This window comes from Rana temporaria, chromosome 1 (genome assembly GCF_905171775.1).
Source record: "Rana temporaria chromosome 1, aRanTem1.1, whole genome shotgun sequence".
Classification (NCBI taxonomy): Eukaryota; Metazoa; Chordata; class Amphibia; order Anura; family Ranidae; genus Rana; species Rana temporaria.
Genome location: NC_053489.1, coordinates 529,454,066 through 529,467,412, shown reverse-complemented (window position 1 = coordinate 529,467,412; position 13,347 = coordinate 529,454,066). Strand labels below are relative to the sequence as shown.

Sequence of the window (13,347 nt, the reverse complement as noted above, 5' to 3'; positions counted from 1 at the left end):
CCGCCGCAACTTACTGGAGCAAGTGCCGTATTCTCCAAGCACTTGCTCCGTAATTTGCGTCGGCGTAGTGTAATTGGCTCGGCGTAAGGCCGCGTAATTCAAAGGGGGCGGCTTGTATTTAAATTAAGCGCGCCCCCGTGCCGATCGAACTGCGCATGCGCCGGGCTTAAAATAGCCCAGTGCGCATGCTCCAGTTCTCGACGAAAAACGTCAATGACGCCGACGTGGGAGTCATTGACGTAAAGTCGTATTCGCGGACGACTTAGGAAAACGACGTAACCGACGGAACAAGCCGACGCTGACCCGACGCCATACTTAACATGGCATACGATGGACCTACGTAAACTTGCCCCTCATATTAGCAGGGGCAAGTTTACGCTTACGTAAACGTCGTAAATCCTCTGCGTCGTTCGCACGTACGTTCGGGAATCGTCGTAAATTGCTAATTTACATAAGCGACGGGGAAACCGACGTCGGCGACACCTAGCAGGGGGGAAAAAAAAATGCATTTAAGATCTGACAGCGTAAGAGCCTTACGCTTGTCAGATCTAAGGGATATCTATGCGTAACTGATTCTAAGAATCAGTCGCATAGATAGGCCGGGCCAGATTAGGACTTACGACGGCGCAAATGGCTTTGCGCCGTCGTAACGCCTTTGAGAATCTGGCCCAAAGTTTTTCCAACTTCATCATTAAAAACGATGTTGCCCACACACCATCGTTTTTGAAAAATGATGAACAAAGCGCGGTGACGTACAACACGTACGACGGCACTCTAAAGGGGAAGTTCTATTCGCCTCTGGGCTGCTTTTAGCTGATTCCTTGATAGTAAAAGACGATTCACACTTTTTTGTCTGTTACAGAGTGATGAATGTGCTTACCCCATTATGAATGGTAGTTTTACCAGAAAGAGCACTACCGTCTCATAACTTGCTTCTGGGCATGCGCGGGTTTAAAATGTCGTTTTTGCCCACACACGATCATTTTTAACAACACGAAAAACGACATTTTAAAAAACGACGTGAAAAAATGCAGCATGTTTGAATATTGAAGCCCACACATGATCATTTTAAATTACGTTTTTAAAAACGTCGTTTTTTTTAATGCTGAAAAACGATCGTGTGTACGCAGCATTACAGTCAAATCAAAGACATATTAAACCCCAATGATAGATACTTACACTTTTGGCCGTCCTCCGACAATTGCAGTTAGACCAGGAGCTAACAAATATATAAAAATGTTATCAAGAACTGGTCTAAATATCACATTCTTTGTATTAAAAATAATTTCTTAGCATAAAATATTGTAAAAAAAAATAAATAAAAAAAAAGTTAAATGTCATCTAGCAGTGATTGTTTTTTTTCTACACTCAAGCTAAATAGCAAAAGGCAAAATAGTAATTTTTTAAAACAAATTAAAGCCAGGCTGAAACAACCATTTTATGCATTTAGCATATTTTATTTGTAAAAGATTTGTTACGTAAAGTGCAGCCACTGTTGTGGTTTTAGCCTAATTATTAGTAATAAAATCAGTGTCACTTTTATGTGCCCTACATAATATGCCTTACAATAATCAGTTTAAAAAGAGGCTAAGTCCTCCTTTTGCAAAAAATAATAAATCCTTGCATATTGAATAATAATAAAAACATGTTCATGTATTTCTTGTGTTAGAGCCTTCAAAGCATTGCAACTGCGATCAGAGATTCTATGGATAAGCTGCAGATAGAGAAAACACATTTGGGCTTGTGGGACAGGAGGATCACCTTGTGCATGCTATATTTCAATAAACATACTCAAGGCTTTTAATGGAGATCAGGATCCTTTCTTTTGTTATTCAAAAGTGTTTTTCATGGGGCAGGGGAGGCCTGCACCCAATGTTGGAGATGTGAAGGGTATGTATGCCTGTAGCAGGACTGAATACTTGTCACTGCACAGATTCTGAGGGTGACATAGCATTAAAACCTGAGAAAGATCAAAATGGTTTGCCAATTTATTTTTCAAAATTGGTATTTGATAAACTTTACTTTCTAAATAGTAATGTTTCTAACCAACATAAAAGAATTGTAATTTATGTTGTACTAGTCTGACCAGCAAAGCAAATTCCATTTGCTCCTTTAAGAATTAATATGAATTATTTAATGACTAGAGTTATCTTGCCGTAAAAACCCATGAAAAGTAATTCAATAGTTAAAGGGGTTGTAAAGGTAAAAAAAAAATTCCCCTAAATAGCTTCCTTTACCTTAGTGCAGTCCTCCTTCACTTACCTCAGGGGTGGCCAACCAGTGGCCCGCGGAGCCCTCTGATGTGGCCCGCGACCTCGTGCTCTGAAATGGTGGGCTGGCAATCCCAGATCGCAGGTTGCCGACCCGCCATACCACAACATCAGTGTTGTGAATGAGGCTGGTGGTAGAGGAAGAAAGCGGCTGCAGAGCAGAGCCCCATAAGCCGATGCTTCCTCTACAGTGCCAGCTTTAGCACTGGCAGAGTCTATGGCAAAGTTCAGCTAACCCACAGGATAGACACATGTGCACTACGCTGTAAACCACAGAACATCAGTGTGAAAGCAGTCTTAGGCCCATTTCACACGATCAGCTTGACCAAATGGGACCCTCAATTCACCTCTATAGAGCGACAGATGTCTGTTTATGCCCGCCTACCTCCAATCCGAAAAACAGAAGGGAGTTCGTCCCCTTCCATCTGGGCAGATCGGAAGGCCTATAGAGTAGCCGTGACCTGTCATTTGCCTGTTCCGCTCATTTTGGCCCTGACTTACCTCATCCTTTGATTTTGCTTTTAAATGTCCTTATTTCTTCTGAGAAATCCTCACTTCCTGTTCTTCTGTCTGTAACTCCACACAATAATGCAACACTTTCTCCCTGGTGTGTAAAAAGCCTCTTGAGCGGGGATGGGGCGAGCAGGAGTGTCAGGACGCAATCTACGTTGCAGATAGAGAAAGGAGCTGTGTGTTAGTGGGCGTCCTGACACTTCTGCTTGCCCCCTTCCCTCTCAAGAGGCTTTCTTCACACCAGGGAGAAAGTGTCGTATTACTGTGTGGAGTTACAGACAGAAAAACAGGAAGTGAGGATTTCTCAGAAGAAATAAGGACATTTAAAAGCAAAATCAAAGGATGAGGTAAGTAAAGGAGGATTGCACTAAGGTAAAGGAAGCTATTTAGGGAAAACATTTTTCACCTTTACAACCCCTTTAATGTCTAATAAAAATTTGTTTTTAAGTTTGCTGATTTGTTAAAATGTTAAAGAAGGTCCTTTTATCCCCAATGGGAATGGGAATTGGGGAGGAGATTTGACCCAGAGGACTGTCAGATTATGACCCTAGTGCTTTCTAAAAGCTCTAAGAATGTACTTATATTGGAGAATGCTTTTAAAGTATTGTACAGATGGTATTAAACGCCAGCTAGGCTGACTCATTTTATTCCAGCTTATTCTCCGCTCTGCTTTCAAGGATGTTGACAGGTGGGCACAATGGCATATACCTGGGGGTCTTGTTCAAAGGTGTGCAGACTATGGGTCAGGGTTTAGGCTCTTCTCTGCAAACCGAATGTTGAACTGCTGTAAAACCTCCATGGCCCAGATTCTCAAAGGGCTTACGACGGTGCAACGCAATGTACGCCGTCGTAAGTCCTAATCTGGGCCGTCGTATCTATGCGACTGATTCTTAGAATCAGTTACGCATAGATATCCATTAGATCTGACAGACGTAAGGCTCTTACGCTGTCGGATCTTTAATGCATTTTTTTTTCACCGCTAGGTGTCGCCTCCGTCGTTTTCCCTGTCGAGTATGCAAATTAGCAAAATACGCGAATTCCCGAACGTACATGCGGTCGACGAAGTGAAGTTACGACGTTTACGTTAGATTTGCGACGCGTAAAGTTGCTCCTGCTATATGAGGGGCAACCAATGTTAAGTATGGCCGTCGTTCCCGCGTCGAAATTTAAAAATTTACGTAGTTTGCGTAAGTCGTCCGTGAATGGGGCTGGACGCCATTTACGTTCACATCGAAACCAATGACGTCCTTGCGACGTCATTTGGAGCAATGCACCCTGGGATATTTTCAGGAACGCGCCTAATTTAAATGCTCCACGCCCCCTCCCCTGCTAATTTGAATTAGGCGGGCTTGCGCCGGGTGATTTACATTTCTTTGTGAATAAAGCACTTGCCTGTAAAACTTGCGGCGGCATAACGTAAACCAGATACGTTACGCCCGCACAGTTTTACGCCCAGATATGAGAATCTGGGCCCATGTGAATATGAAAATTGCTTTATCACTAGTATAGAGTGTGAATTTTAAAAACTAATAATGATAATTATTATTTAAAATAATTTATGTATTTTTAAACTGTTAAAAACCAAGAAGTAACAAAATGTACCACATGCACATGCAAAATAAAAATACGTCCTAATGACACAGTAGCATTACTGATATTCTCATAAAAAGAATCCTTTAGTCTATCTTTAGTACATATTGTGAAGGTTTTATTGTGGGAAAGTGAGACTCTTGAGCTTGCCTCCAGCTTAGTCACTGTTGATGTTTTGAAGACATGAGCAGGGAAATACACTGTCACCAAGCCATTGACCTTATTGGCTAGGAAAGGTCTTGACATTGTCAGCTATTATCTTTAAGAATGAGGTCAAACAGGGAGTAGGTCAAACACTTAAACTTATGACTTCTTTCGCAAAGTGTCTTCAGCTTGCTATGTACTTCTTATCAGTCATAATATTTATAAATACAGAAGCACTTTGAAATCTCAAGCTACACTAACCAGCTGCCATTGCAGTGTCAAACGGCGGTCAGCTCAATGTGAATCGCAGGTCAGCAGCTTATACAGTGGATATATGCTATACAGACGTAGGTGGAATTCTTTCAGAATGCAACATGCAAAAATTAGTCATTCTTATCAGTAATAATCTCATTTCGGCATCTCTTAGCTATCATTTTTTGACCATGAAATGATTTAATCTAATATAGACCATATGTTCATGATTTGACCGCTAAACTACCCTGCTGGTATCTGCAATCCACACTGGCTTTTAAAAGGTCTTCTATCTAAACTTAATAAAAAGTCAAAAGACTTTTTACAAGACTACCAAAAGGTAACACACCTATACTAAAATAAAAAAAAGCTAATGATAAAAAGTTTTTACATGCAAAAAGCTCTCACAAACTACATTACCAAATGTATTGAGACGCCCGCCTTTCCACGACTTCCCAGTCTGATAGGTAGATTCAGTAAGAGTTAGGCCGACTTATCAGTAGATAAGTCGACCTAACTTCAGAATCTATGCCGACCTATGTTTAAGCGTATGCTTGCGCCGTCCTATCTTAGGTTGCAATATTTTGGAAGGCCGCTAGGTGGCGCTTCCATTGCGGCCGGCGTAGAATATGTAAATGAGTTTATACGCCGATTCACGAACATACGCCCGGCCGCCGCAGTCGATTTACGCCGTTTCCGTAGCGCATTACAGGCCTACAGTTATTCCATCTATTAGGTGGAATAACAATGTTAAAGTATGGCCGCCGTCCCTGCCGCGAGATTTGAATTTTTAACGACGTTTGCGTAAGTCGTCCGCGAATCGGGATTTACGTCGTTTACGTCCACGTCAAAATCAATAGGCCCGTGTGGCGTACGTAACCGCAATGCACACTGGGAAATGTAGTCGCCTGGCGCATGCGCAGTGAAAAAAAACGTCAAAAACGTGAGGTCAAGCCTCATTACCATCAAACACGCCCCCCTCCAAGTCATTTGAATTTGGCGCCCTTACGCCTGCCCGCTTTAGGCTACGCCGCCGTATATTAGCAGGCAAGTATATTGAGAATCATTACTAGCCTAGCTAATTTACGGCGGCGTAGCCTAAACAGGCTAAGCTACGCCGCCGTAACTTTGCACTATTGTACCTGAATCTACCTATTAGTCTGTAGGCTTCAATATTGAGTTGGCCCACCCTTTGCAGCTATAACGGCTTCAACTCTTCTGGGAAGGCTGTCCACAAGGTTTAGGAGTGTGTCTATGGGAATGTTTGACCATTCTTCCAGAAGCGCATTTGTAAGGTCAGGCACTGATGTTGGAGAGAAGGCTTGGCTTGCAGTCTCCGATCTAATTCATCCCAAAGGAGTTCTATCAGGTTGAGGTCAAAACTCTGGGCAGGCCAGTCAAGTTCCTCCACCCCAAACTCGCTCATTCATGTCTTTATGGATCTTGATTTGTGCACTAGTGTGCAGTCATGTGGGAGCAGCAAGTGGCCATCCCCAAACTGCTCCTACAATGTTGGGAGCATGAAATTTAGCAAAATGTCTTGGTATGCTGACGCCTTAAGAGTTCCCTTCACTGCAGTGGCGTCTTCAGCTTTCATATATAGGGGGGTACATGGGGGAACAGGGACAAAAGTAGGGGGGCCAACCATAAAACACAATTTTTATATATATATATATATATATATATACATACACACAGTATATATATATATATATATATATATATATATATATATATATTTCAAGAATAGAATGCACTGCAGAGGTCATTAATGTATCCTCACCAGTGCCATTCAATACAGCCAGATCAGTGCTTATCAATTAAGTTTTACTAGTGCCCATCAGCTCAGCTTCACTAGTGCCCATCAGCTCAGCTTCACCAGCGCCCATCAATGCAACCTCACCAGTGCCCATCAATGCAGCCTCACCAGTGTAGATCAATGCAGCCTCACCAGTGCCCATCAATGCAGCCTATTCAGTGCATAGTGTTTAGAGAGCGGAGAGCTGCCGGATTACACAGTGGAGACCTCCCAATTACCCGGCGTGGCCTGCTGTCATACGAAGTCCCGCCTCCTGGATCGACTCCTAAAATAGACGTCACCAGTGTGCAGTCTATCATAGGAGCCTGTCCGGGAGGCACGACTTCGTAGGACAGCGACCACCGGTAAAGTGGGAGATCCCTGCTCTGTGCAATCCGTCTAGCCCCTCTTCGACTCCAAGGCAGTCCAATTGCCCCAGTGGGACTCATGGTAGCCTAGGTAACCATAGGCTAGTGCTCAGCAGGCTCCACAGGCCATGGCCAGCAGGCCCCACCAGCCATGACCTGCTCCCAACAGGACCCACAGGCCAGCCGCCAGCAGGACCCACAGGCCAGCCGCCAGCAGGAACCACAGCTCAGCGGCCAGCAGGAACCACAGCTCAGCGGCCAGCAGGAACCACAGGTCAGTGGCCAGCAGGAACCACAGGTCAGTGGCCTGCTGGGAGCTGGGGCTGTGGACCTGTGGGTCCTGCTGGCCACTGACCTATGGGTCCTGCTGGAAGCTGGTCATAGCCTATGTGTCCTGCTGGCCTGTGGGTCCTGCTGGGAGCTGGCTGCGGACCTGTGGGTCCTGCTGGGAGCTGGTTGTGGACCTGTGGGTTCTGCTGGGAGCTGGCTGTGGACCTGTGGGTTCTGCTGGGAGCTGGCTGCGGACCTGTGGGTTCTGCTGGACTCTGACCTGTAATTCCTGATGGGAGCTAGTCATGGCCTGTGGGCAGGAGCCACAGGTCCGCGGCCAGCTCCCAGCAGGATTTACATGGGCACTTGGGCAGCTCCCAGCAGAAGGGAGATAGATGGGATGATCATATGGGGTCAGCTGGGGGTGTCAGTGTCTCCTCGGGGTCAGCTGGGGGTGTCAGGATCACCTCAGTGATGGGCTGATGGCAGCTGCCAGCTCAGCTCAGCAGGACAGGTCCTCCTTGCAAGTTGCACAGCCTCCTCCAGTCCTGGGGGGGTGGGTGATTGCGATGCTTCTGTCCTGGGGTCAACTTCAAATGCATGCACTGACTGCAGCCAGTGGTGCTCCCAGGCCAGCCCAGCCCAGCAGGAACTAGTGAGTCAGACAGGTGTCCGACTCCCAACTACAGGAGAGATCTGACCAGGAGTTGAAGTACCAGGCTTAGGCTTGCTGCACTGCTCTCCAGACTCACTCCATCCACCGGGAGCAGGGAGCTTGAGCACGCAGCCGTGGACTACAACTCCCAGAAGCAACAGCGGCGCCCGCCACATCACTGATGTCAGCTAGTCCTGACTTCCTCCGAGACAGACGAGTGAGTCGCTAGGAGTGAGTCCACTAGAAAAAAAAAAAAACGTAAGCGGGCAGCTGCGGCCCTTGACGCCGGCTGTTATATAAGTTAATACGTTGGAGGGCACGCTATAATGTTGGGGCCCCCCTAGTGACACAACTGTTTCACTGGAACTAAGGGGTCAAGCTCGACTCCTGTTTTGAGCTTTTCCCATTGGCCAAGCCATTTTCTCTTTCCCCACTCCACGATTGGCTGGCAGGAGCAGTTATCAGAGTGTGTGATGCTCTAGCAGCTAAACTACCAGAACAAAGGTGGGCAAGAGGAGCGCTCCTGTCAGAGCGACCAGGGACCAAGTGTGTGGAGCTGTGAGTAAAAAGGGGCAGCAATGGGGAGGAGCCAGTGTGAAAGTTAAATTTGTGGGTGTGTGTAAGGGGTAGGGTGGTGGGTGTGACCTGTGGAGAAATTCTGAATACCTCAGCTGGGTGGGCGTTGCTGTGTGAGTCAGTCCTGCCCTAGCATGCCTGTCACTCGATCTCCCTCTTCTATGGCCGGTCTGTGCTCTTGGTGTGGCCCACAGAGCAGCAAACAACCAGAGCACTGCCCGGGGTGGGGGACACCATGAACAGCACGGAGAGCCTGAGCAACAGTGGGGTATACCTGATCTGCAGCAACTGTCGCAAAGTGCTCAGAAAGGTGAGCAGACCCTTTAAGATCTGATAAGTATTACTGCAACTCGCTGCAACTGTCCAGCTAATGAAGAGGGGGTTATAGGTGCCAGCATAACCGGGCACGTCAGAGTTAAAAGCAGGTTTGCAGAAACAGTTGCAGATCTGTTCCCTGGAAATGTCTCAGAATTGTGTCTTCTATTATCCCCAAATAGAGCCCCATTGCTTGATAGGCCGCGTACACACGGTCCGAAGGACCGTTCTCATCGGTTAACCGATGAAGCTGACTGATGGTCTGATGTGCCTACACACCATCAGTTGAAAAACCGATCAAGTCCAACGCGGTGACGTAAAACACAACGACGTGCTGAGAAAAATGAAGTTCAATGCATCCAAGCATGCGTCGACTTAATTCTGAGCATGCACAGGTTTTGAACCGATGCTTTTGCGTACTAACTGTCGGTTTTGACCGATCGGTTAGGCGTCCATCGGTTAAATTTTAAAGCAAATTTTTGGACCAAAGGATAACGGACCGATGGGGCCCACACATGGTCGGTATGGACCGATGAAACTGAACTTCGGTCCGTTTTCATCGGTTTTGTCCGATCGTGTGTATAGGGCCTAAGATATAGGAGTTTCATGATTGCATTAACCTGTGCAATATGTAGGTGGGGCTTTGGGTGGGTGCAGCTTAAGTATGGGTAGGGACACAGGGGGTCTCATGATCTCCTATTTCCCAGGTGGCCCATGAGTTATCAGTCCGTCCCTGCCTTCATGTTATTGGTGTCTTTAACGGGAAGCAAAGGACATGGTGGAGGGCAAAGTCAAGCTTGACTTCTAAAGAAAGAGTTGAGATTTGCATATACCGGTAACTGCCTATATATTTTTAGATCTACTTCTCATTCTGTCAGATGATTACCTCATCTTATTCGTGTGCAATGTGTATGGGTGCTGTGATCTGTTGTTGTTACAACTAGGGTTGTCCCGATACCACTTTTTTAGGACCGAGTACAAGTACCGATACTTTTTTTCATGTAGTCGCCGATACCGAATACCGATACTTTTTTTAAATGTCATGTGACAGTTTTCAAACCACAATACAGACTAAGGATATTTTCTTTAGAATTATGAAGAACTCTAACTCAAGACATTATAAAAGAATAAAAATGAGTAAAAATGAATAAAAATGTTTTATTTGCTTGTCACGCAGTAGTAAAAAACTCAAAGAATTTTCATAGAACATGTTGATAAATACAAAAAAAGTATTCTATTTAGGTATCGGGAGCATTTGCGCGAGTACGAGTACTCCCGCAAATACTCGGTATCGGTCCCGATACCGATACTAGTATCGGTATCTGGACAACCCTAGTTACAACCCATCGCAGTGCTTGCTTATTTTTTTAAATTTATGGGTGAGTCACAAAATTGAGAAATAATTGTGTAAAAATAAAGCAGGTCTGCATTTTACACAACACACCACAACCTACCTAAACATGGCATTGCGGTATGAACAATTGTTTTCTATGTGCCCTTGCACTGAGCCTGCTTTGAGCCATGCAGCTCAACATGGACAGTGTGACTGAGTCCTAAGATACAGCACATGGTACTAAACTAGTAGTTAAACTAAACAAACTATTTTAATCATTCTCCATACTGTAAATGCAAAATAACATGAACATGTTTCTAGGTTATAGATGCCAAAATCCCTTCCATTCAAATTGCATGACCACTGATTGAACTTTCTTGTGTAAATATAGCTTTTAAAAAAGACACAGCCAACACCATATCTTCACAGCGCCAAACAAACATCCTTCAGAGGTCACATTTAAAATTATATTGTGACTATTAATTATGTAGAAGGATAATCATTTATTATGTAAGGATGGTGGGAAAAATATGCACAAACATTCAATTAGAACTAAATGTATAGAACATGTTGTACAAAGCTACATGATCTGTCATTCTTCAGTTTTCCATCCATGTAAAAAAAAAAAACAAGAAAAAAAAAAAACGTGGTAATGTCTAAGGCAGATGGGAAAATATGCAAAAACATTCAATTAGAACTAAATACATAGGGCCAGATTCACAGAAGAAGTACGCCGGCGTATCTACTGATACACCGGCGTACTTTCAAATTTGCTGCGTCGTATCTTTAGTTTGAATCCTCAAACCAAGATACGACGGCTTCTGGCTTCGATCCGACAGGCGTACGGCTTCGTACGCCTTCGGATCGTAGGTGCAATACTTTGGCGCCCGCTGGGTGGAGTTCGCGTCGTTTTCCACGTCGGGTATGCTAATTAGCTTTTTCCGGCGATCCACGAAGGTACGCGCGGCCGTCGCATTCTCTTGCGTCGTCGCTAGTCGGCTTTTCCCGGCGTATAGATAAAGCTGCTATTTCGTGGCGTATAGATAGACCTGCCATGTTAAAGTATGGCCATCGTTCCCGCGTCAAATTTAGAATTTTTTTTTGTGTAAGTTGTCCGTGAATAGGAAAGGACGTAACTCACATCTACGTTCAAAAAATGACGTCGGTGCGACGTCATTTCGCGCAAAGCACGGCGGGAAATTTCAAAACGGAGCATGCGCATTTCAATGGGCTCAGGGACGCGCTTCATTTAAATGAATCACGCCCCCTACCCGCCCAATTTGAAATACGCACCGAGAAATACACTACGCCGCCGTAACTTACGGCGCAAAATCTTCCTGGATTCTAAATTCCGCCAGGTAAGATACAGCGGCGTAGCGTATCTCTGATACGCTGCACCAGGGCAAATGTCTCTGAATCTGGCCCATAGTACTTGTAAAATATATACAACATAGCATACTTGCGTTTTTCATTTGTGTCTAATACAATGGAATCTACACTGCCCCAAGTGTAACTGTTTTTTTTCCTTCAACCAGTGGACCAATCGAGAAAAAAAATAATGTATTCCCATATCCACAAGTGAGGTGGGTGAAGGAATCCTCCCCACTGGAACTCCACTGCTGTCAGAATACACTGATCAGTGACTGCAGCTGTTAATCGACAAAAGTTTTCCAACATTCTTGTTTAACGAAAGTCGATTGTTAGATCAACTTTTGTGGCGCAGGAATGGTCATAGATTGATCGAAATGTGGCTGGTGCCTGCTGAACTGGAAAAATGTCAATCCATTTATGGCCAGCTTAAGGGAGACATACAGCTAAAGCTTGTTTGGCTGTACTTCTCCTGTGGATCACAGTGGTGCAATTTGTTCTGAACTCCTGTGACCCATTTTAAACTTGACAGCGGGCTGAACCCACTGTCGACTGACGCCACAGAGACGGTCCAGGCTCGAGAAAGATTGCGACCATATGGTCGGGATCCGCCCACATGCCTGGACTGGCAGCCGCTGAGAGCTTGAGCTAGCTACTCCTGTCCCCTTCAAAGTCCAGCACTCCAGTAAGCACTGGAGGGGCAGAGCAGACAGCGGTGACTGACTGTCAAGAGCTCTCTGCTCAGGAAGTGAACGATCAATGATATAAGATTGCTCGGACTGATGCTGCATCCACCCAGGTAAGTATGATTCTAAAATTAAAAAAAAATTCTCAAACTTTTCTTTTAAAGTAGAACTTTAGTCAGAAAATTAAGTCCTGGTAGCACATTCTGGCCCCTTTTTCAGGTATAGCTATGTAAAACATTAAAAATAACTGCCTATACTTTTTTTTAGCCTTCCCAGCCTAGAGGTGAGATGTGGGGTCTTATTGACCCCATATCTGACTGTAAAGCGGTCCTGTCATGCCATATTCCTATTTCAAGGGATGTTTACATTCCTTGTAATAATAATAAAAATGATTAAAAAAAAATTTTTTTTTTTAAGTGTCAAATTTTTAAAAAATTAAGTAAAATTAACCATAATAAAAAATGTTTTTTTTTTTTTTTAAAGTGCCCCTGTCCCTGTGTGCTCGCATGCAGAAGCGAACGCATACGTAAGACCCGCCCACATATGAAAATGGTGTTCAAACCGCACATGTAAGGTGTCCCCGCGAATGTTAGAGCGAGAGCAATAATTCTAGCCCTAGACCTCCTCTGTAACTCAAAACATGTAACCAGTAAAAAAAAAAATAAAGCGTTGTCTATGGGGATTTTTAGGTACCTAAGTTTGGCGTCATTCCACGAGTGTGTGCAATTTTTAAGCGTGACATGTTAGGTATCTATTTACTCGGTGTAACTTCATCTTTCACATTATGCAAGAAAATTGGGCTAACTTTACTGTAGCAAAACAAATTATGATTTTTACATGTAGAAATAAGGTGTCAGAATTGGCCCGGGCCTGAAGTGGTTAAAATCCAGTAATACACTGCTCTGCACATGCTCAGTTGCTCTCCATGTTTGGCATTGTGCCGAATATTAGAGCCACTAGGGGGCCAATCTGTGGACAGCCTAAAGATTTACTGCTGTTTAGGGGCTCTAGGCTTCAGCAAAATAGCGGCCTACAGCAAGAAGACACATGGATAATGCTGGAGATAATTTACAGCACACACTTGGTAGCATAATTATTAATGTGAAATGTATGCTCCTTTGCTAAAAGTTGTTATAGCTAAAGTTCAACGTTAAAGTGGTTCTAAAGTCAGAAGGTTTTTTTTATCTTAATGCATTCTTTGCATTAAGA

The 13,347-nt window shown here is 44.5% G+C and overlaps 1 protein-coding gene across 3 annotated transcripts in view; it reads right to left on the bottom strand.

The window, feature by feature from the left end:
• LOC120920129 overlaps positions 1-13,347 on the bottom strand; it is a 127,199-nt gene that overhangs the window by 20,238 nt on the left and 93,614 nt on the right. For all 3 annotated transcript variants that reach the window (XM_040332046.1, XM_040332052.1, XM_040332058.1), the window contains exon 15: positions 1,180-1,219. In XM_040332046.1, coding sequence (XP_040187980.1) covers positions 1,180-1,219 — 40 coding nt within the window. The remainder of the gene's footprint in view (positions 1-1,179; positions 1,220-13,347) is intronic.